Genomic DNA, 24,854 nt, shown 5'->3' with positions numbered 1-24,854 from the left:
TCTCATTCCAGGCCAGGCAGGAGAGTGCACCAGTGCTTTCTCCTTTCCTGCCCACTCCTCCTGCCCACTGTCTGGAAGGAAACCCCATGGGTGTCCCCAGCTGGGGTTGCAGCACACTGTTCTGCCCCTCAAATGCCCCAACGTGGGGCCCAGCCCTTCCATCTGGCACATGGGCTTTAAAGCATGAGGTGGAGAAGACCTGTTTGAATTTGTCATCTGCTCTGCAGGGCAGTAGTTCTCCTGAATATGGGCCAGTGGGAAGTGGACCTTGCTTGTAGGGGTCACCACAGTCTCTAAAAAGTAAACTGAGATTTCCTCCTCACATTCAACCTAGTATCTCCTCACTTTTTGCTTTTCAAAAGAACACGGAATCTGCTTTTCACGCTATTTTGACCCTGTCCTATCGATTTGTCAAGTCCTCATGTGTGAATGAGTGCTGGTACCTGGAGCAGCTGAGTTTAAGTGGACAGCAGAATAGGTTAGGGTCTGTGTACTTTGAGTATATTTTCTGAGCTCATTTTTCCTGCACTGCATCCATTCCACTTATGCCACCTCCGCGGCACCCCAGGCTCAGCCCATGCACTGTAGAGCTGCATATCCCAGAAATTCAGTCATGTTCCCTCGCAGAACTTACTGCACTCTCTCACAGGATTACCCCACACATTTGGAAAATGTTGTCTTGAGTTTTTTTAAGGTGATATAAAGATGTAAGTACATCACATTCCTCCATCAGCAGATAACAAGGGAGGAATAGGAAGAATTCCTTGTCTGTATCTGAGATACATTTGTTGTTATTTTTGGGCTTCTTTCTTCCCCTTCTGAATAAGTACTGTATGTGTCTGGGAGGATTTTTAAAACATCCTTCAAAACACAGGCTTTTTCTCTCCACAGAGAACCAAGACAAAAGGATGGGTTCAGTTGTGTGCAGCTGCTAAAAGAGGGCAGCTGAGGGCAGGAGGGTGGGAGGAGCAGAGTGTCTTACTATGAGGGAATTGTCAGGGCAAGTATTTTGAGGTGGCATTTGTTGGGATAGAGATGTTTCTAGGAAACAGGGTTGAAGATATGAGTGTTGAAGGACTGCAAGTTCAAGGATAGGAAATACTGGGGAGTTTAAAGAAAAGAGGATAAGGTAGTTTGAAGTCTTGGCAAAAGAGAAGGAGATTTGTATGTCAGAAGAAGGTGGTTTTGCCATCAGACAGGCACCTACAATTTGGGACCCTGGATGTGGTGTCCTCCAAACTGGATGTCTGCGAATCCCATCGCTCACAGCCTTTGGGCTTTTTGCACAATGTTTGATGGCTGGAAGTGACAGCTAAAGTTAGAGGAGGGTTGTATGTATTCATGGCTGCAAGTACCACTTGCAATTGGAGGGGCAAAACCCCATCATTTGGTGTGACACAGCTCAGGCCAAGCAGGATACCTCTTGCTCCTCTAGAGTTATGACTCTACTTCCCCTGACCAGGTCAGCCCAATTTTGAGGTTTTTATGGCTAGCTGTGGATTGACCACTGAAGCAAAGGATGCTTCTTCCAAGGCTTTAAATCAACTGTGATGTTTAGAGGCTCTAAACATCTTAGACTTTTGCCATGATAGCCTGCAGAGGCTCTTCAAACTCCCAGATTATGCACCTTCTTCTCCAGTCCATCTCATACCTTTAGGGGCAACTCTCCTTCCTAAAAAGCAGTGTAATATACAGTGCTATACAAAAAAGCATCCTTTTCTCTGAGAATTTAACACACCTACTTGTACTGTCAGTGTTTGTTGAGGCACTGTATGTGAAAACTTTATTTTCAAGGTTTTTGAAAACTTGAAAAGGTAGTAACTTACACTCACCCGAAACGTCAAGCAACTCATGCTTTCTTCAAAACTAAAAAAAAACCCCAAAAGAATATAAAACTGCTAACATAATTCCCACGGTCACACTCTTAAAAGCTTTTTTGAAAGTGTAGTCCCAGCATTGTTTAATCCGTTAATTTTATGATTCTTCTTTGTGAGTGGGTCTGCTTTCTCACATGCAGTTTTCCCTGTGCTGTACTTAAAAAAATCCTTCTAAATCTTTTGAACCCTGCTTGCCAAAATAATTCACTCTACTTTTCTGTAGTCGATATGTTTTGCTTTCATAAACTGCTTAATCTGAATGTAATTTTCCTAATTTTATTTCTACTTTTTTTTCCCCCCCCCCAGTTTTTGTGTCCTGGTGGTGTGCTAAATGGTAAAATTAGTAATCTTGTTTTGGAACAAAGGCTTGGTAGATTTTCACGGAGGAGATTATCAAGAGTGATTTGAAATACTCATTTTAGACTAGCTTATTTACATGTGATACAATTTCAAAATTGATTTAGGAGTGGTTAATTTTCTGTCACAGTCTGCAAAACTATTATGTAGATATTTTTGTTCCTGAGGGCTAAACTTACAGCAGTGTGATAATGCCAGCAGATTTTTCTGGTTTGTCTGTAGAAAATCTTCTTTGTACCATCTTTTGCTAGCCACTGTGCTGTGCAGAGATGCTCAGACTGAGACCAGCTGATATGTTTACATTCATGTTGTATCAGATGAACTATGCTTTAACTGATAAAGGGAATAAGGAAGGTGATTCATCCTCTTTGTGAAAACTTTATGTTCCATTGATTTATGCAGGAAGGGACAAATCCTGGATTGGTTTATCTGCGCCTGCTTGTCTGGAGCTGCCTGTGCCTACCAATGGCTGGCAGGGTAAGGCTTGTTTTGGTCTCCGGAGCACATGACAGCTTTCTTTTCTTTTCTTTTCCTTTCTTCTAGGCCTGTCCCAGGTTCTCTGTCTTCACTACTGCACCTACACAACCGACAAAGACAGCCTATGCCTGCCTCCATGCCTGGCACCCTGCCCAACCCCACCATGCCAGGATCTTCTGCTGTTCTCATGCCTGTAAGTTTTCTTATTTGGCTTTTTTGCAGAGTGGAAAGTTGTTTTGTGTTTGGTTCAATCTAAGCAGAGGTGAAAGTCTTCTGGGTTTTGTAAAAATAATAATAATAAAATAATAAGGAAGCTGGGCCTTCTTTGGTTCTTCACCTTAGACTAGAATATTTCTGGTTAAGTTAATGGCATGCTAATTAGTGTGAGAGTGATTAGAAGCAGTTTACATGAGACTACAATTTGTGATTCTCATACTTGTTTATGTAGGTGAGATGAGTATGTCAGTGATGGAACAAAAAGATTTGTCTGAATTCAGAAAAAAAACTGGGAAAACAATGTACATAAGTTACATCAGTGAACTCTTAAGTGATCCTCTTGTGTGGGACATAACCACTTAGCAAGAAAGAAATGTGATTTATTTTTCTGGCCTGGTAACTTGCACTTATTGAGAACTAGGTAACAATTGCTGCTCATCTTTATCATTTCTGGAGGGATGAGAATATTTCCCATCTTATGGAAGCCAAATGGCTGCTTTACAACTGTAACTTCAAATTTTAAATTATTTTAACCTTTTAACCTTTTCAGTAGAAAACATTTGGGCAGGTCAGGGATGGAGAAAAGTAAGGATGACATGGGGAAGAGGGGATGGGCAAAGGAGAAGTTTTTACTACATTTCACTCTGTTCAGTTTGCAAGACAAACCTGACAGCAATTGACCATGGGAGGGAGAAAAGCACTGCTTGTTCTGGCTTTGCTGGATCAAGGGGAACACTCCACAGAGATACAGAGATTCAGGTTTGGCTGCTGTTTGAGCAATCATGAATAAGTTATTAATGATTAACTTGTCAATAAGGCTCTCCTGGAATATTGATCAGGAAGTTTAACAAAAAAACCCATAAGACGTGGCATTGTGGGAAATTTTTTTCTGGCATGATTCCCAAGAACCCAAAATGCAACAAACATCCAGCAACAGTGTAAGTTCAGTGGCTTCAGTCTGCTGCTGGGGAGCCCTTTGGGCAGCTTTATTTGCAGACAAGCAGGTGTGCTCTGGCTGCGAGCCCTGGAGGGATGAGCGTGGAGGCGAGACAGACCCTGTCAGCACTGGCTGCTCCTCCTGCCCCACAGCACTTCTGAAAGGGCTGCAGGGAGATGGCACTGGGAGCTGCTCCTACCCCATGGAGAAAGGGAAAGGGGCCCTTGGCAGCTTTTCTCTGCCAGGGGACAGTGGGGTATTCACATTTCCCCAAAGCCCAGCATCCATTATTTCAGGCATCATAGAGGGTGGGAGACAACGCTTCATCACAGGGTGCAAAAAAATAGCTCCCCTGCTTGGATTGATCAGAAGGACCCAAAAGTGTCTTTTTTGTAAAAGCAAAAAATTCAGCAGACTGGCTCAAAGCAAGGTGGGATGCTCAGCTCTGTCTGGAAGCAGCATCATAACCCTGTTTTACCACCCCTTACAAGGCCTAGCCATATGCAGGGCTTGTCTTTTTTGGGGGAATACCCTCCAGGAAATTGTTTTATAGAGTAATGTCTGCCATTAGGTTTTGTTTGTGTCACTCTGTCCCAGCCTAGTGGGACTAGCTTGCAGAAAGGGCTCTGAACAGCCAGGAGAAGTTTTGCTTTGTTTTTTGTTATCTCAGCAGAGCATGAAAGCTTCCCTTACAAGACATGTGGAAAACTCTTCCCAGCTGAGCAGTCCAAGTGAAGGAAAAATAGCCAACTTGTTTTACATATGCTTGAGATTGTAGATTTTTATTTATGCTTTTAAGAACCTAAGTTGGGCTGCACTGGGAGGGGAAGCTACAGTTTTATACAGTGATGCTTTTAAAACCACTTAACTCTGAGTGTTGTTATACTGAATGGGAGAAAATCATTACAAAAAAAGCACAAACCTGGGTGGCTGCTACATTTGTTTATTAAAGAAACCTTTTCTTTATAATTGGCTGTGAGTTTTCAGGGCTGATTCTGATGAAACACACGCCTACGTGCATACACATATGCAATTCATGACACAGATTGTTATTTTCTCAGTCATGACTTGAAGAAATAAAGCTGAGTCCATTTAAATAGAAACCGAGAGTAAATTCTTGCAAATGTCTCCAGATGTTTTCAAAGCATTTTTTTTTAATTTCTTTTAAAAGATGGAGCGACAAATGTCAATGAACTCCAACATCATGGGGATGCAAGGGCCGAACCTCAATAATCCATGTGCTTCACCTCAAGTTCCCCCAATGCATTCAGAAGCCAAAATGGTAAAAAGAGAATTTTTTAAAATTACTGTATTTCCTCATTTTGCTGTTGCATACCAGTTACCCAGACAGTGGGGGGATGTAGCCAGACACTGCTTACTTCATCCTTAGTCATACGTTATACTCTTTTTTAATATGCTGCAGTAAATTGACTTTGTGTCTATGAACTTTCAAGTTGTTCTTAGTCCTAATTGATCTCTTGGTGAGAGGGAACTGAAGGGTGAACTATCTGCTCCACACTGCTAAATGGGATTTTTGGTGCAGGTCTGTAGAATTTAAGCAAATGGTCTGGTTGTTTCTCTAATGGTGTCTGTGCTCCACAACTTGATCTAAAGAAAATTGTCAGTTAATAAAGAGTGAAGTATAAAGGGTGTGCTGCAGAGGGAGTGTACATAGTCCTTGTTTTTTCCAGATAGGAGCACAATGTGTCAGAGAAGCACACCAAATAATATCTATCTATCTATCTATCTATCTATCTATCTATCTATCTATTTATCTATCTATCTCTGGGATATTTTCTTTTTCTGGAATGCAACAAAGGTGTTCCCATCAAAAAGAACTGTCAGAATTCAGACAAATGTAATTTATTTATATGTCAGATGTCATAACAAAAAAATGGAATTGTTTTTTAAAGTTGTTCTACTTCTTAATAGGTCAAGGCTTCTCAGGTATATGTAATGATATACAGTTAATGTAGGTAAAACAAACTACAGGTGAATATTTTTAGGACAAATGTAATTTATTTATATGTCAGATGTCATAACAAAAAAATGGAATTGTTTTTTAAAGTTGTTCTACTTCTTAATAGGTCAAGCTTCTCAGGTATATGTAATGATATAGGGTTAATGTAGGTAAACCAAACTACAGGTGAATATTTTTAAGTTTTTCCCAGCTTTATATGCACTCTTGTGGAGGTATTTGGGACTAATATCCTTGGAATCAAGTTATCAGTGCAGAAACTCTTTGGCTTTTTAAGTTTCAGAACTGCCATTTGCTGCTTCCTAATGGAAGTATGAAGACAGAAGCTTTTAGTTTTAACTCTGTAAGGTTTTTATCCTCTCAAGATATCTCATCATAGTGAAAACCAGGAGTAACTTCATTGAACTTTTTTCAGTGGCACTTTGCCAAGGTAAAATTGTCATAAGTGAGAGAATAAAATCAAGCCGACAAAGATTAAGCAACCACATATTTTTATATATTTCTACTTTGTATGACTGACGAAGCTTTTAAAGTTGTTATCATCCATCCTGAGGCAAAGAAAAATATCTATTTATCTATAGGTATGGTGCATACAGGAGACTCTAGGTTAAATATATAAGTTTATTCTACTTCTGTTTTCTTAGGTTGGGTAGGTCATGCCTTTGCCTCACTGTTGGTCTGGGTTAGGCTGTTAACCCAACCTCTGTTAACACTCTTTCTAAAACCACATTCTGTAAACATGCAGCCATTTGGCCAGAAGAAGAATGATAGCCAAAAATGCTGGCTCCCCCAGCCAAGGAAAACCTGTGGTCGAGAGTTCTCTCTGCTGTACCACACAGTGACGGTGACATGCCAAATGGCAACAGCATCTGCAGCAGAGCTCGTTAAAAACTTTTTGGAATAGGCAAGTGTTTTTTCAATGCAAGTGTAGCTGAGCCAAGCTAAATACTCCTTGGCTGAATAAATCCAAAACTGGCATCTGTTTTGGGGACTAAAGGTTCTGTAGTTTACTCTCTCCCCTCACCCCCTGCCTCTTTTTTACTGGTAGTGTGAGGCTACTTAAGAACAAGATTAAATTATTGGTGCATATGGTGAGAATTCTGTGCCTTAATAACTGAAAGTGTATATTAATACAAATTACCTTTTAATCTGGGTAAGCAGGTTTTGTCCCTAAATCTAATGTATGAAGGCATTTTAATGTATGAAGAAATTGCTATCAGTTCCAAAATGTGGTGTAGTGAACAAGCAGAGCCTTTACTTCTGCCATTCTTCCAAGGGTAGAAAAAATCTGCACACATTAACTCTTAAGAGGTATAATTCAAAGTTCCAGGACTTTTCCTATTTTCAAATGCAGGTTTGGGGTTTTAAAAATATTTTCTATTTCTATATTTTAATTTTATATTTTGTTTCTGTATGAGCACACATGCAATGTAAAAAGTCTCTTCATTTAGCCACTGCTTTGAGGAATATGAATCTATTAACAATACTCTGCCTGAATACAAAGTAGAAAAAATGCAGGAAATATTTAGAACAAAATTATTTCTCACATGCAAATTCATGGATTTTAAATCAGAATCATCTATGTTACACAGTTGTTTGTTCTTTTTGTTAACTGTTTCACTTTTTCTCAAACTTAAAGCATGGTACTTCACATACTCTGGTGACTTAGTTAAAAGTTAAAAATGAGGGTGCTTAATACCTTATAAGACTGTGTCCTGCATTAGGAAAGGATTTCAGATTTCCCTGGATTCTGATAATGCTATTACTGCTGGTGCATTCAGCATTGCTTATGCTGTCTTTGGCTGGCCCCACCCCAACAAGAATGGATGTGTCCAACACCAGACAGAGTCATCTAAGATGCTGGTAGCTAGTGACTGAAGTAACTGGAGAAGTCTGGGGGACTTTGGGCCTGATTTACTAGGTGTCCAAATCCATGGGAGTATCAGCACTTTTGGGAGGCCTACGTGAAAGAACGTGGGACAGGCTCCTCTAAATGTGAGACCCAGATATGAGACCAGATCCTTCTGGCCTCATGGCAGTCTGTACCTGAGCAATGCAAGCACAGTTTGGCATGCAGCAGTCATAACACTGTTTGGTGACACATGTGACTTAATTTGCCTCTGTAAAATGCATGTGAATAAATATCTGTAGGGATGCTGTGTGATGCCAGGGAAAGCTGATAGATGGCAAAAGATTCACACCATTGGTTGTTTCATAATTGGTTTATAGTGGGAAATGGAAGCCAGTCTGATAAATATATACATTGTCTGATATACAAGCAGACCTACTCACAAATATAGAATATGTGTGGCATTTAGGTAATGTTTCTACAATAAGCAATACGTGTTTTAATCACCTTGTATCACCTGGCATTTATAGAAACCCACCCTCTGCCATCCAAGATGCTTGCTTCCTGGTTTATTTTTTTTCGGGAGAACATTCCATCAAGTATTAAGGTATTGTAGATGACATCCCAGAACTGATTTAATTTATCACAGCAATCTCAGTTTCCCTCACAGTATGCCTCTCAATTAGGTTATCACCTAATGCTTTAAAACTGTCCTAGTAAATGAATGAGTGAACTTAGAAATCAATACTGCTTTCTTCTTAGATTCACAGCCGAGTAGGTAAAACTCTTACGCTGCCCACCAAAAACACACATTGATTTTATATTAAAATATATTGCACTGGAAAGAGGAGGAAACATATAGCTCCTTAGTGTACATGGTAAAAATATGGCAAAAATATGCAGAGTGGCATGTGTAGCATATTAACATGTGGTTCAGTAGGCTGAAAGTATTATGAAGTTGGAACTGTTGGCGGTGCCTTTGCCTTAATATACTGCCTACATACAGCTTGGTTTTGCACTTTCAGAGTGCTGGAGGTTTTAGAACTCGGAAGTGCAATACTGCGTGGATTACCGGAGTGAAAGATAAATAGTGTGCACTGAACCACTGGAAGCCTGTGTGACAGCAGGTCTTTTCCATGGAGCTGATGCCTTTCTATCTGAATTTTGCAAGGCATTGATCCTTACCTGCAGAAATTTATGGCCTCTGAAAGAAGGTATAAAAAGCAGACTGCAATGAAAGAATTGAACTTATTTAAAAATACAGTTTTCAATTTAAACTATTATTTTTTCTTTTACAATTTCTATCTGCCACTTGCTCAATATGTAGTTTTATAAAATTTAAATCAAATGTTATATGTGTAGCTTGGCTGTGCCTGTAATCCTGACAGAACATGTATAGTTCTTTAGAAAAGAAAAGAAAAAAATTATTTCTGTATCAGAAGCATATAGGACCATGTGCTGTTATTTTTGACTTTTCAGAATTACTAGGCTGAACAGCAAAAATATTTTCAAAAAAAAATTTTGAAAGTGGCTGTCAGGTGAAAGAGTGAAAATGTTACCAGAAAAGAAAAGCAATAAATTGGTAGAGTGCATGTTTCTAATTATAATAGTAAAATAACCAAACCTCCTGATATACCAAAGAATGCTGGACAGCTTTGCAGAGGAGGAGAGAAGTGAAATTGCAGTGTCATCAGCACTAAACTAATTTTTATTCAACTCAATTAGAGGTAAGGGTCCAGATCTTACTGGTGTCTGTGTAAATCCCAGTGCAAGCATCACTCAGCTGTCCATCCTAGAGGAAAGGCCAGGCTGTCTGCAGAGACCTGGCTGCATTTTGTATGACTCTAAGACAACACATCTCCCTATCTGCAGGAACACAGCATTCCAGCCAAACAGGAAAGGTTTGACCACAAAGGTCGAGGGCTTGCATCAGATGGAGATTATGGTGTGAGTTTGCATGGAGTCTTCTGCTCCTTGTTTTACAAATAATGTGTGTTTCTGTGCCTGTGAGCTGTGATGGTGCAACCAGCACAAAGCGAGGAGCAGCTGGAGTAAGCTCTCACCCGGCCCCGCTTTGGTGCTCGGCTCTGCCATCACAGCAGCCTTTCGATGTGGAAACCAAGAGTGCTGCCCTAACAGCAGTGGCTGGGACAGCTGGTGGCCTTGGGAAGGACATCCCTCTGATTCCTGCTCTGGGTCCAGGTTTGCAATGTTTTCATGCTGATTTCAAGCAAGGGCCTGACATAGGCAGTCCAGGCAGGATTAGAGCCATTGAAACTCTGGGTTTAGATACTTCACACTTTGTGACTGAAGATACTTTATTGAACAAAATAAATGGTTTGAAATCTCTGTTTTTCTATCAAGCTGTCTGGGAATGCAATCACTTTAGTAGAACAGCAGATACTGCTTCAGGGTCAGAAGGCTTTTCTTTGCATGGATTCTGGACTGCTGAGCAGAAAGAAAAATGTTGCGTCTCTGCAGAACTTTCAACAGCAATTGCTCATCTTGTACTTCACAATAAAGCAATGAAAGCAGCATAAGAGGGAAAAAAAGTGCAAAGCAACATCTTCCAAATAAAAAATAGAGTAATGATGAAATTTCCTGTATCAGTAACTGAGAAGTGTTTTCACAGAAGGAACTGTTGTATAGTTAAAACCCATGGTGCTTCTGCAACTGTTGACAAAACGAACTATTCTGAAATTGTATCTCCTGTTATATTTGTGCTTATGGTTAAAAGTCCTCAAAGCCAAACTTTCACTGTGCTCCCGATCCATGCTTTAGAACCTTTCCTGGGCAGTAGCTTTGCCTGCAGACAGTGTGCCTTACTGTGAACTATGGTATTATTGTGATAGGTGAAGCTAAGCATATTCTGGTTTGTTTACTGAAACAGGACCTTGTACCTGTCTTGCCTAAATTCTGGATTATGTACTAGACTGGGTAGGAGCTAATTCTTCTTAAGCTGTCAGTGGCTCAGTAAGTTCACTGGAGAAGCAAGTCAGTTCAGTTACTTATAGCTGCTGCGAATATGTGCTGAATATCTGATCTTGCTTCTCCCGAGTGCATATGAATTGCATTGCTTCTAACAGGCACAAGTTGTAACAATTCCTTGCATTTTTCTTTCTTTGTGTCACTTTATCCTGTGGTGATCTTATCAGCACTATTTCCCTAGAAGAACTTGGATTTTTATTATTTTGTTTGCCTTGATTCAGCTGGGTGTTAAAGTGACCTCGCTTTCTCCCCCACCCACTAGCCCTCACCCTGTCTCTTTCTCCCTGTTTCTCCACCACCCTCTTTCCTTGGAGGATTTACTGTCTTTGTAGATTTGTTTCTCTTTCTCCTTTTCTCCCCAGTGTCCACCCTGATTTTGTAACCATAGCAATAACTGAAATACAATCCCAGTATTTGCTTACTGTAGCTATCATCTAGCTCAGCAGATGAGCTGTTGGCTTTTGTGTGTCATAAGGTTTTGAAACTTAAGTCTGATACATCCGTATACATAGGGGTAACTTGTTTGGTGCCCAACCATCCCTTACAGAAAAGGTTTGTTTGTGTAAAGTTGTGTGTCAGTGGGTGCTGGTGAAAGTAAAAGTAAGCCCTTATGATAGTGAAGCCAGGGAAGGAAACTGTACAAATGAAAACATGGTTGCGTTACAGGGAAGTTCTGCTTCACATGGATATATTTCAGTCTCTTTCTTGGAATGTGTACAGCTTTTATTTTCCAGGATTTTTGCAAGATCCACAAATAATATAAATTGTTTTGAGCTTCAGGCTGTTGCACATTAAGCCCAGCGTTTGATTGGGATGTGCCAGTGCATCTCAAGGCAAGTGATGGACTTTGGGTGGGGGAGATGGTTTTGCCCTCTTTACCAGCCCCATATTTTAACCACTGAGGACACAAGAGCTAGAAGAAAAATCCTCATGGCAATAAATCTCTTCTTTATGGACAAGCTTAAAAAGTATTTTCTAAAAACTATGCAGTAGCTAATGAAGCAGTTTATTAATTATGGTAGTCTTCCTGTGAAATAAATAATTTCAGACTGTTGAACTGAGAGAGAAAATTGAAGTGACTCACTAGAGGCCACACAATTTGTCAGTGGAAGGGCTGAAACAAGCACAGAAGAATTTCTGTCTGCCAGTTCCAGAAAACACAATTTCTGTCAGAGAAAAATTTATGTATATTTTTCTTTCAACTTAATATTAACGTTGGTAATATCAATATAATTGTTGAAATACACTGGTTTTTCATGACTAGTGGAAGAATGGGAAGACTGAACTCCTCAAATTTACCAGGAGTGCAGGCTCATATTTAGGATTCAAATCTAAATAAAGGCGGCACTTTGTGTTTGGATTTAATGCCCCTGAAATTTCCTGAACTTTACTGATGAGATTTTGGCTCAGAATGACAAAAATTAACTGATCTTCTGAGACTTCTGTCATCTGAGATGATGGAAGCCTTGTGAGATCAGCTTCCCTGGCATCGTGGCTTTCACTGAAATCTCAGGAGAGCACTTACTTTCACATAATGTCAACCATATCCAAACCAGGACTAAAGAATACCCCTGCAGAGCTCCTTCTAAGATCACAGACATATTTGAAACCCTGCTACAAGCTGTGTTCAGTCCGAGGGAATGTTCACAGCATTTATTGTTTATTCTGTCAGATATGGTTGGTGACGCTTTTCAGTGCTGGGAGGGATATACACTGTTCTCCAGATGTTCATTAGTGCAACTCCTAATTTATGTTCAGAGGAGGTAATTTAAAAACTGGGACAGGCTGGGTCTCCCACCCTGGAAACACTTACACAGCAAACTATGCTCAACTCTGGTTTTTACTAGCAAATTGCTGGCCAGTAAAGTTTATCTGAGATTTTAGTGTATAAAATGCTATAAATAATCTTCCCAAATGTGCTCTGTAGTCATACTGCATGGGATGCAGCATAGTTAGTTGTGTCCTCTGCACTTTGTATCCCCTTTATTCTGACTGCTGCCCAGCCCACCTTATGGGATGCCCCCCTGGGGACCTGAGCAGCCTTTACTGTGTTAATTGCTCATGTGCTGAGACTGACTCTGGCAACGTGGGCACATCCAAGTTACTCTGCTTTAGATAGTTCCTTTCATTTCAAAGAACTTACATTACAAAGAAGACAGTGAAATACTGGACATTGCTGGAATATTGCAGAGGCAGGGGGAACATGGACTTTGACCAGCTGAAGGTGAACTAGCATGAAGATTTGACTAAAAAACTGTTATGTTTTTTAGGAATATAATTCAATTTATGCAAAACCTTCCTCTTCTAGTCATGGGTGTGCTTTTTTTTCCTCACATTTTTTATATTAAAGTCACACTGATACCAACTCTTTTTCATATTGAAAAAATGTTCCACAAATCTTACTTTAAGATAATAGCAAGTTCTTAATTTAGTAACAATATCAGAGGGGAAGAAGTGTAATTTAGGATTGTTACCTTCATGATGTACATTTTCACTCATGAAAGCTTGGTCTTAAAATTATGTAGTAAAAAAAAAAAAGGAGAAAAAAATTGAAACTTTTGTAAAATAGAAAACAGCAGACAGTATTCCTGCAGCTTTGTTTTTCAGTTTATTGGAAATTATTTAAAACCAAATGTCCACCTTTTCATTATGACTCCTCTCCATTTTAGTTTTCCAAAATGAGTGCTTAGAAAGGAGACAAGCCCCATAAGCTACTTAAAACAGAATTTCATAGTCTTCTACTTTTATAATATGAGAGTCAAAATTTTTAGTATAGTCAAAGATTACTTTTCTAATTTAGCTGTGATCCTCAGCTATAAACTTGGATGAGTTGACTTCAAATGAGTTGTATGTTTTTTGCATCAGCGAAGGACCCAGTTTATACTTCTGAATTTCAAAATTTCCTTTAGGCGAGATTTGGCCCTTCCAGAATTTGATACTGCCAGGTAAACATTTTGTTTATTTTGGTTTTAAATTTTTTGTTTGGAATTCATATTCTGTATTTTACAGAATGTTCTGCAGACTATATTCTGACTACAGAGCATATGTGAGAAGGTTATTCATAGCATTTTATGCACTAAATATTTAATACATATTTGCCTCTTATTCTTGCACATTGGTGTTTTGACAACTGCTCCAGAATCTCATATGAACTTTATCTGACTCCACTTTTCAACTCAGCTTCCTGTAGGTGTTCATTACATAATATTTAAGGATACATTATTTTCTCTAATCCCCAGAATAATACCAGAAGATTTTTATAATTGATTCATCATATCAGACAACCACCACCAATTTTATGACAGGTATTGGTATCTGTCCCTAGTGATTCATAATGAAAAATTGCCAGATATTTCTTTGAAAGTGATGGATGATTCATGTTGTTATATTTAGGTCACATTATTCTGGAATGTTTGAATTAGACTACAAACCACCTCTGAATATACATGTGCAAACATAGAGTACATTTTTAGTTTCCCATCTGGAAATACATATAAAGTCCAGGACTGTTTGCAAGTCACGAGAAATATTGTTATCTTTTTATTTTGGTATTTCAGTTCACACTCATACTAATATGAAAAGTTTAGTAATGGCATATCCTCAATACTGCCCTTAAATGCCAAGGTTACACATGAAGTCCAACGGGATCTAGCAAATGTTTAAACTTTTATTAAAGCCCAAAGCCTAAAATAGACTTTACTAGACCTGTACAAATTATTTTAAATTATGTAAATATTTTTAATATGTCTGGCTTCTGACAGAACACCACTATACACTGAAGTATGACATTCGCCTTACTGTGCCAACTTTTTAGGTTTTTTTTTTTCTTCCCAAAATACCTAGCATCATTACTGGATTTGACTAGAGTCTGCTTTATGTGCTGCTTGTGGTTCAGGAGAAATATATGTGAAGAGGATGGACTGTGTTCCCCGACTGTTAACAGAGGCTCTTTAGCATGAGGTTAAGCGTGAACTTTTTTTTGGCTGCCAACAAAGCAGGCAGGAGATACCCAGGGTGGGGTGGGGGAAGTCCTGATCTGCTTTCCATCTAAAGGACGTGTGCAGCTGCTCTGCAGGCTGGTGTTGGTGTGCAAGTGTGCGACTGTGACAGAGAGAAAACTATTTATTTGGAGCTTTGTAACAGATACTGCTCTAACTTCATCTTCCAGGAATTTTATTAAATTTAAAAATACTGCCAAAACATTAATATACGGATGTGTACAAAATCTGGGGTTTGAGTTCTTCATTTAAACTAGAGGCAGTGGTAGGTGATAGTAAGAGCTAGCAGTCTGAAGAGCCCTAGGTTTATTGGTCAGATGTTGGAACGTGTGCATGTTTGTGCACAAGTCCATTTTTCTTTCCTGTGGTTATGGTGGCTTTTTTTTCCTCCTCCATTCTATGCAATTTTGCTATGCAAGCATAATCTTATCTAGGCCTATTTGGCTAACTTTCTCCATCTATTTATTTGCATATTACCGTATCTTCTGTTTAGAAACCACTTTTCCTGAAGTACTTTAGAATGATGAAGAAAAATAAATGTCTGAAAATCCATGTGTTATTCAAAGAACACTTACTAACACTTAGAGTGGCTACCATTTGCACAAAGAAAAAGCAATTTGTTCAGCTACATGAATTTGCTGAGGCTTGTCAGTCTTCTAAATCATGTTAGTGGTGGATTAGTTTGATTGGAAACTTGATCCAAGCAATGTTTGAATTTGTTGCATACAGAGTTCCCAGAGGTAATATAGAGTTTATGTGAAAAAAGGTACATAACCACATCAGTATTGAGAATTAAAATAGAAATGAATTGCCCTTAGTAAAATTTGTGGTTACTGGGATTGTTCAAGGATACTGAAATCTTTCATTTAAATAAGAAATAAGAAAGTAATGTAGCTTAATCTCATTTAAAGATTTTAGAAACTAAAACTTCCTCTTCTACTACACTTAAAATTCAAGATGTGTTTATGCTAGTCTTAGTAAAACTGGTATATGTGACTCATTATGCTAGTTTAATACTGCCCACAAAAATCCAAATAACAGCTATGACTTGTAGTACCCATCCAGTATGTTCTTTCCTCCTGCAGGACTGAAGGAGGAAAGTTATCCCTGGGGCTCCTGGTCATCATAGCCTGGGTGACAGATGAAGTAGCCCTAAACTTCCTCCCATATTTGGTTTGTTCCCTCCATTGTGAAAAAACGATGAACATGCATTTCTCTGGAGCATGTTAGATCTCCCTGCAGGGACTTTTCAGGGCTGAAGTAAAAGTGAAGCTCTCTTGAGTTACAAGTGTGGACAGGATGATAAGGAACTAGGATTAAGTCCTGGATGTCATTAAACAGATTCTAAATTCTGTTTGAAAAAAATCTGCTGTAGGTTCTGTTGAGTCTCCTGCCAGTTACAGGACAGGAAAAACCATGATGCACAGGTAGTTGGGAAATGGCATTTGCCTGAAGCCGTGAGGTGCCTCCTGTCACTGTCCTTCCTTTGTTTCTCAGTGGGATGTTACCGTCACAAGTGATGGACCATAACCACACTGATGGTGACAGCACTGTGACAGGAGCCTCCCTGCAGAAGCCGAGGCAAAAGGGAAGGAGAGGAGCCCAACAGGCTCTATTCAGGCTCCAGGAGCTTCCAGTGCTGATGCTGGAAACCACTATATCCAGCAAAAAAAGAGACAAACCATAGTCCTGATGCCCCTGAGGTGAAGCAGCATATGTGTCATCTCTGCAGGCAGTAAAGCAGGACCCCTTCCCCCATAGTGTTTGTGAAGACTATGAGAGCCCAGTTCTCACCAGCAGACACCTCCTGACCCTTCCCAAGCCTTGGTGTAGGTAGGGGCTGGTGCTGGGCTTTGCTTTGCAGGACAGCCATGCAGTGCATCCATGTCTCTGTGGCTTCTCCTCTTCTTTGATGCTGAAAGCCACTCAGGACACACCCCCAAGCCCCTCTCTGGTTGTACACACCCAGCAGGTAATGTTAGCATGGTATCAGTGAAAACCCTACCTGTCCACTTGAATCTCCATGAAGCATTTGATGTATCTCCCATAATAAATTATGTACTTGGAGGAGCAATAACAATGGCTGAGATTCTTGAGACAAGAAGAGTCACATTACCAGAAGTACCAAAAAGGCTGATTAAAATTAAATCGTAGCAGACAACAGTTGTGTTACAAAGGACGGCTCGATTACAGCCAAATCACTTTCTTTGCTAACCTCTGACTTATTTATTTCTCCTGCATGCTGCAGTCTGCATACTCTTTCTGATTGTAATGAGCATTAATTGATTAGCTGGATCTATGAAGAGCTTGAGCACTCGTAAGTACTATCCCAGTGGGTACACAACTAAATAGTTTATGAGGTAATTAGTATTTTAATGCCTTTTCTAATGAGCCTTTTCAGTAATGAAATCTCATGAGAACATTATTGGTTCATATATATTTCTTCAGACAAAACAAAAGGTAAGCTAATGCTATTAAGAGATTTTAAAGCTAGTTTATAAAATGGTTTTCAGCAACTTATTTTTGAATGCTTGTCTTGGTTCATTTTGCTTTATTAAAAAAACAAAAAAGTTGTCTTAGTTTTTTTTTCCCTGCTCCGCCTCTTGTAGTCCTATTTTTTGACAGAATTCTTACACTATACTGCAATTTCAAATAATTGGGATAATTTCTGTGGCTGCTACCCGATCTCCTAAGCTCAGCTGTAAGTAAATAATACCATACTGTCTGAGCATGTTGTTTCAGATGTGTTCTCATCCTGGAAAAAAACCTCTGTGCCTGACTGCACAGTGCCTTGGATTTATGACTCTGTCAAGTTTGATAGAATGACCAACCTCCACAAAGATTTTCAATGTCAAGCTGAGCTCTATTCTGGAGGCTTGAAAACAGCACAGAACTTGCAACCATATAGGCAGTCTTCAGCTTTGTTGTATATACTCCATTTTACCTATGTTTAATCCACAGTGGAAGGACAAGTCCTTTGCCTTGAATTTTATTTTTCTGTAGGAAAATTAAGAGGAGACAGCTGAATATTGCTCTTCTGGAAAGAGATTTTTTAGTGTATGAATAGCTCATTTTATCATTGGTCACATAGATTTTTGTTCTCTGGAGATCACAAGGTCTCAGTAGCTTTTATGTTCTCATCTCTCTTAGGTCTCACTTCTAGATGGAAAGCACAGTCTTGTCCTGAGTGGGAATGCAACTGCAGTTTAGCAGCAGATAGAAATGTGGGGAAGCTGCCTGAGCCAAACACTGAAGCATCTGCATTTTGGAAACGTGTTTCATAAATTAGTTTTATATCAGTAAAGCATCTGTGTTTTGGAAATCTGTTTCATAAATTAGTTGTACATAATCTAGGTGATGTATGCCTTGAAATGCTTTAGAAACTTCATTTAAGTTTAGGGGTGTACAAATCCTATTTAACATTAGAGGCTGTAGGAAAAAAAAACCTGTAAGAAATTCCCCTATACAGCTCTCATTATGTAATGTAAGATGTAATGAGCCTAATTCATCCTTAGGGTGTCTTTAATGGTGTCAGAACCGTTTTTGCAAAGGATGGATTTCGTCTAGGGACATCGCCACCATAAAACCTGTCTTACACTGGCATTTCTCTCTGTCTCCAAAGCTTTACTGAGACATGTCACTATGATATATTAGCAGCCTAGTACTTTTTGATGACTCCAAGTAAGTAGTAGTATGGGTGTTGTTTTCTTCAAATGAATATAAAAAGCCCCATTTTCAGTTAAGGCAACCCTAAAAGCCCCTTCCAGAACAGAGAGAAATGGTGTCTTTGGCTTCATGTGTGTGACACTGCTTGCAGTACCATGCATTAGCAACATTTATGAGATGAAGAACGCCCAACACTGACCAGTGCTTTCCACATTGCCTGCCATCTCCACACCCTTTTGCAACTCAAAACCCAACAGTGCAGGCGAGGTTGACGCCTCCTGTGTCAGCTCCTAACAGCGCCCACAGATTGTCAGGCTCTCCGTGCTCACCCATGGTGTGCTGGAGCTCTCTTGTTAAGGCACAGCCCAGCATACTTTTAGGATGGCAGCTAAACAGCCGAATCTGTTCCCTTGGCTAAGATGAGGTAGCTTCTGGTGTCCACGTTAATGGTTTGTTCAAAACGCAGAGTGAATCAGATTTGCCTGCCTTTGCCTTCCGAGGTGAGCCAGCCCCTGGCTGCCCTGGGACCCTCTGCATGGTCTGCAACCCCACAGGCTGCAACTGCACCAGTGCCCAGGGAAGCAAGTTCAAGAGAGAAGGAGCACGTCAGGTTACCGACCCAAGAGCAGAGGAAAAATATCCTCAGAGAAATATTTTGGTTTCCATTCTGGAAACTTCACAGAGGGTGTTTCTGCTCTATATTCAGAAGCTTCCTTAGGGGACAAATGATCCCTCATCTGTCTGAGGGTAGGTGCTCCTAACTGCCTGTCTTTCATGACCTTTGGACTTTGCTGAACACTAATGGAGCACAGTAAGAATTAAATTGGGGTAGTGGGAAGACCAGTTGCCAGATGTGGCTTTTGATTTGGTAATATTTCTTTTAAAGTTGAAACGGGCTGCAGTTGTTTTCCTTACTTTTTCGGAGACTCTCTCTATTTGTTTGTGCTTCCTGAGTCATCACCTGTCTTTGCCAAGACTTTATTATATCTAACAAAAGGTATATTATTGATGCCCTGTGGCATGCACAAAGCCTTTCTATGAACTCCACTAGACATGTGTTCCTTCCAGATTCATTTTGCTTCCTGTCTCTGCTCCTGAGCAAGTCCCTGCTCCAGGCTCTGCTCTGACAGTGTGTAAATGCTCAGCAGGCTTTGACACCTTATCCACTTGAAAGCACAGCTTTCTCAGCTTTTGATGCATTTTGATCTTACCTTTCTATAAGTCCTCTTACCTTTCTATAATAACACATATGTATATGCATGTTGGCACTGATAATGTGTCTCTATTAGAAATACTTGGAAAGAGTAAAAGAAACTTAAAAGAGAAGTTTGCCACTCTCTTTCTTTCTCCTCCTTGTGTATACCATGAGGTCATGATTAATGGCTTTGGTGATGTTTGGAGGGCAGAAATCACTTGTATGTTCAATTCAGGAAGACCTCTGAATCGGCAGGGCCAGGGGAACCGGCAGCTCTGGGGCTGGAAGGACCCATGATGTCATCTCATGTGGCCACAGGGGACACAGCTATTACTTCTTTAGGCATTATTCTTGGATAGCACTAAGGTGTGTGGGTTTTTTTGGCCTTGCAAATGCCCTAATCCTGCCCTGAGCGATGGAAAGATTCTCTGCCCTCTGGGGAGGCTGTTTGGGATGGAGGGAGCCTTAATGTGCAGGACAGGGGGCTGTTGAGGGTGTGTGTGCAGGACAATCAGAGGACTCTAGACTTTGCTGATACACTTCTAGGGATGCAAACTGAGTTCAAAGGAATGAGAGCCTCTAAATGAAGTGTATTTGAAACAAAGCTACTATGAGATGGAGAAGTATACACAGTAGAGAAATAGGATATCTTGACACTTATTCATGGCTTTCCTGGGATGTCTTGAACTGAACAAACTCACTGCCATTGTGTAAGTGAAACCCTAGATTCCCCAAGGCCATAATTGTTACTGAAATTTACTTCTTTTGCTTTGAAAAAAAGAAAAGTAAAAAGTAAATTTATTACATTAGTGTAACTCCTGTCAGTCCCACACATAAAGGAATTATGAAAAACATAAAAACATAGCATTTAAGAAATTATGGACAAACTCATAATTTTGTGAATATTTCCTTCCTTCCATTTTGAGATATATATTTTATATATAGAAGGAGGTGTGGGGTTGAACGTCTTCTTTTTTTCAGTCTCTCACTTCAGTAAAAGAAAATGCTATTCGAGACATGTTGGATATCCTGTCTGGTGTCATTGAGAAGCTCTGCAAGAAATATGCTATCTCTGTTTTGCTTTTAAGTTTTAAGCTAAATGAATACATTCAGAAGGCATGGATAGTGTAAGCATGATATTCCCAGGAAATCTTATTTCCTTACAATCTACTAAACTTTAATTCAGAATAATTGTGTTGTATTTACAGTTCGATTTAGATAATGTTTGCTAGTGTTTACATATTGTGCCTGGCTAATAGATGGCAGATATAGAATGAAATGAAAATACAGAGAATCCAGACAATAAACATCCCAGTTCACAGTTAGACTGTGAGTCTTTATGCTTCTTCATATTGTGATTTCAGAATCTAATTAAACAGATGCTCAAGTAGCTTGGGGATCCAAGCCTTAAATTGCTCTATTAAATTACTTTTCCCTATCAGCATGAGCTTAAGCATCAAGGATAAATTTACAATAAGGAACAAATATTTGGGAGGAAAAGAATTACATCAAGTAAACTACCTCAAAAAGCAAGAAATAAACTGTTAGCTAACAACATAAAATGCAAACCGGAAATGTGGGAAAGTACAGTACTTTATACAACAGGATTGACTATTGAAGAAGATAGAGCAAAAGATATGCCTAAATGCCTGAATTGCTTTCTGGGAATATAGTATTATTTTGCATGCAGGTGTTATTTACATTACTAAGTAGGTTCATTCCTTTTCCCACCTGTCTGTCACATCCAAATATAAAAATTTTCCCAGTGCATTTGGAAGGACAGGAAACAGCTAGTGGCATATAATTTAAACTAAGTGGGAGGAATATCCTAGTTTATATGTACATAAAGTAAAAATTGGGGATGTCTTACATTATAATGTCTTTTTATGAATATCACTGCTTTATTTCATTAATGGTGTTATTCCTCTGCAAAGAAAAAAGGATTTCTGGATTTGTAAATGAAGCTGAAACCATGGGGTTCACAGTATGAGGGCCACCCTGAGTACAATGTCTGCATTAATCTTTGCTCCTTGCACAGAAGGCTGGAGCTGCCTGCCAGAGCTAATGAATGGATTCTGACTCTGCCACATTAGGCTATTACCAAATACAAAGGCTGGTCACACATTATAGTTTGTCTGATGGCTTCAGATATAAGCATTAGAAAAACATTTGTTCAACAGCAATAATTAGTCAGCAACAGAGGCAAGTTTTACAGATTGCTTTGGAGCACTGAGGCAAATGTGACTTTCTGTGGGAAAAAGCATGTTGCCTGTCTAGTGATTCATAAAAAGCATAAAAAGGCACTTCAATTGCATCTCTTCTAAAGGTGAGACCAAACCACAGCATTTCTGCAAAACCCTAATAGCCCCAGTCTTTACTGCAAACACCGTAGTGTTTTAAGAGCACTACTTTTCACCAGTTTAACAACAAAAAAATCTTGTTGGGGAGTTGTTCCTGGCTTGGATTAGGGTCATGCTTGCACAGATACAGTGCTTCACTGAGTGGATTCTTTTTAGCTTAAACCTTAACAGTTAAATTAGAAGAATACTCACAACTGGCTCAGAGGAGCTCAGCAAATCACCAGGCAGCCTGGGCTGCTGAGATGCTTTCGTTCTTTAGCAATGAACTCATACCTTGGGCTTTTGTATTCTCGGGGAGAAGAAGCCATAGTTCAGAGAACTGCTAGAAACAGGATGGTTAAATGAAGCCCAACAGTAAGCAATTCGTGTTACTGAAGCATGTCATTGAAACTTGGCACAAGTGCTAGGTGGGAGCTTGTGCTGTGGAATGGCTTTAAGTGCTTGTCATCCCATAGATACCGCTGCAAATGTTCTGTATTGTCTCTCCTTTCCTGCGCTGTCTGGGAGAGTGAGTACAAGAATAAGTTTATGCGTTTTCATTTATTTGACTTAGAGTTTTCTCTGCTTTGGTTTCAGTAGCATGGCTATCAGATGAATGAGATTGAATCTGTGCCAGGAGGGATGCAAAACAGCCCATTACTTCATTGTGTGGTTGATTTGCTTGTTTGTTTTTAAAGTTTGCATGTACTGGTGAATGTGAGGGGATGATAGCATCTAATAATTGTAGTGCTGGCAGGAGCAATGCAAGTTTACCCACACAGCCTGCCAAGGTACCTCTAGTCTGGCTTGCAGCATCTTTTTTTTTTTTCCCCAAAGGTTGTCCTGCTGCTGTATCACAGACCCAGAGAGCAGCTTTAAAGTATTCACAACTGGCGTATGCAGAGACCACCAAATTAATTTTCCTTTTTCATGTGATTAGTTCTTGACTGCTATGTTGCCATATCTTGTGCCAAGGTATTTAACAGGGGGCTCCTGCTGTGAGAGTCCTCATTTCCACTTTTGCGCTGATGCAACTAAAGGGAAATTATTCCCTTCCCAAGATGATCGTTCTACAAAAGATTTTCAGAGGGACCTGCCAAGAGCAGAAAGTATGAATAGATTAACAAATGCTGGTAATCCCTGCGTTGCAGAAAGATGGACTTGATCTCTGTATATAGGCTTGTGTCAATAGTCCAGAGAAATGTAAGATTGGTAATTAATTATTACCAGCTCCTAAAGAGCTGGTAATAATTTCAGTGCATATAGTTTGCTTCAGTTCTTATCATTCTAGAATTCCAAGGATGAATTACAGGTGTCACAATGAGGGCTTCCTCTGCTGCCCATATTCTCTTGGCATGGACTCAGGCGTGCTAAGGACTTCACTGTAAGAGTGACTTCTGTGATCTAGAGCAACAGAGCATAGTTGGTCATTAAATAATCAATTGTTTCTAAGGACATCCTTACCAGTGCTAATTAAAATACCTGTAGTTACTAAATTATTTCATTAGTTAAGATAAATCTCCAGATTATTTTCTGTTTACTGGGTTGCTAGGGGTACCTAATACATCAATATGTGTAGAAGTGTTCAGTGAGGCTGCCAGGTTTTTTGAAAGAGTTTTACATGCTTCAGAAGTAGACTCCAGTTGGCTAAGGAATTGGCCAAAGACTCTAAATGTGACATCATTCTTGGCAAGTCATAGAGATATTTTTGTTAACAGACACTACATAAAAAGTGTACTATACTACTTCTAAGCAAAAATCTGTGTGTAAGAAAGATGAAATATCTTCTAGTTGGGAATAATTTTTCAAAGAAATGCAATTTATTGACCAGTCCTTTCTATGAGTCTGTTAATGTTATGTATTTGTTCTTCTATATCCCTTTTCTCTTTAAATACAATTAATGTGGATGACCTGAATACTTTTAAATCAATACCATTATTTAGCAGATAAATGCAATTATTTCCTATTAATTCTTCCATCAATTCCATGTTTGTGTAATAGACATACTGCAATTGTCTTCTTGAGTCCAATCACATATTTCAACTTCCAACAATTATGTTTAACTTAATTCCAGTGACTGATTAAAACCATGTGTATTCAGGTTTAGATAGATGTGCTTACCACGGGATTGCTAGACCTGCAGAAAATATGTTTTTAATAATCCATTAGTATTTAATTAGCATGCAATAACTGTCTTATTAAATCTAAATTAAAACCTTATTTGAAGCATGTAATTGAAAGTGCCACTGGGTAAAATCTAATCTGTCAGGGATGAATTTACATTGAATAACAATGCTAAAATTTTCTTTTCTGCAGTTTTTAGGGTCTTCCAAACATTTGCTTAGTCATCACAGTGGAATCTTGCAACAATCAGTTTTCTGCAAGTGCAGCATTTAAAATGTGTTATGGGTCAGAGTTGTCATCTTTTGAGAGTTCATCTCAATTTGAAAGATGATTCTTTGGGTGGAAGATGAGGAATTCTTAAACCTTTACCAGATGCCAAAATGTGTGCGAATGTTTCCCACTAGCCAGTGAAGAAGATGGTTTGCAACACACGCCACATGCTTAGGTGTCCCTCAGCGTGCCCTGCAAATATGAAAGGAAAAGAGGGGTTTGTAACTGTACCTCTTTATCATAGAGAAGTTGCTGTGTACGAGGGGGTCACACAGCACAGCTGGTGAGAGCAAATTACAGCAAAATTAGACTATTGTGACACTGTTCTGGAATAAGGGGGATCCATAATCCATCCAGAAATGTGAATTCATAAGCGCTACTGGTGGATCTGCTTCAGCAGGACAGCTGGAGGAGTCTGTGTAAATTATCAACCCAAATTGCTTGCAAAATTCTAAACATCATTGGTTTGAGATTAATAGCTATTAGAGTCCCTGTAAAGATGTGTTTAATTAACTGGCTAACAAATTTATAGAAAAAGTCGCCTCTCAGATCTGCTTTGCAGGGTCCAAGTTTGTTGTTTTCT

General features: G+C 39.4%; 1 protein-coding gene across 4 annotated transcripts in view; it reads left to right on the top strand.

The window, feature by feature from the left end:
• Positions 1-24,854, top strand: part of CREB5 (cAMP responsive element binding protein 5) — a 261,523-nt gene that overhangs the window by 183,697 nt on the left and 52,972 nt on the right. For all 4 annotated transcript variants that reach the window (XM_039707200.1, XM_039707191.1, XM_039707217.1 and 1 more), the window contains 2 exons: positions 2,778-2,904; positions 5,036-5,146. In XM_039707200.1, the coding sequence (XP_039563134.1) occupies positions 2,778-2,904; positions 5,036-5,146 (238 nt within the window). The remainder of the gene's footprint in view (positions 1-2,777; positions 2,905-5,035; positions 5,147-24,854) is intronic.

Source organism: Passer montanus, unplaced genomic scaffold (genome assembly GCF_014805655.1).
Source record: "Passer montanus isolate IOZ18808 unplaced genomic scaffold, ASM1480565v1 scaffold10, whole genome shotgun sequence".
NCBI classification, from domain to species: Eukaryota; Metazoa; Chordata; class Aves; order Passeriformes; family Passeridae; genus Passer; species Passer montanus.
The sequence above is the reverse complement of the archived record's forward strand: the minus strand, read 5'-3'. Positions and strand labels throughout refer to the sequence as shown.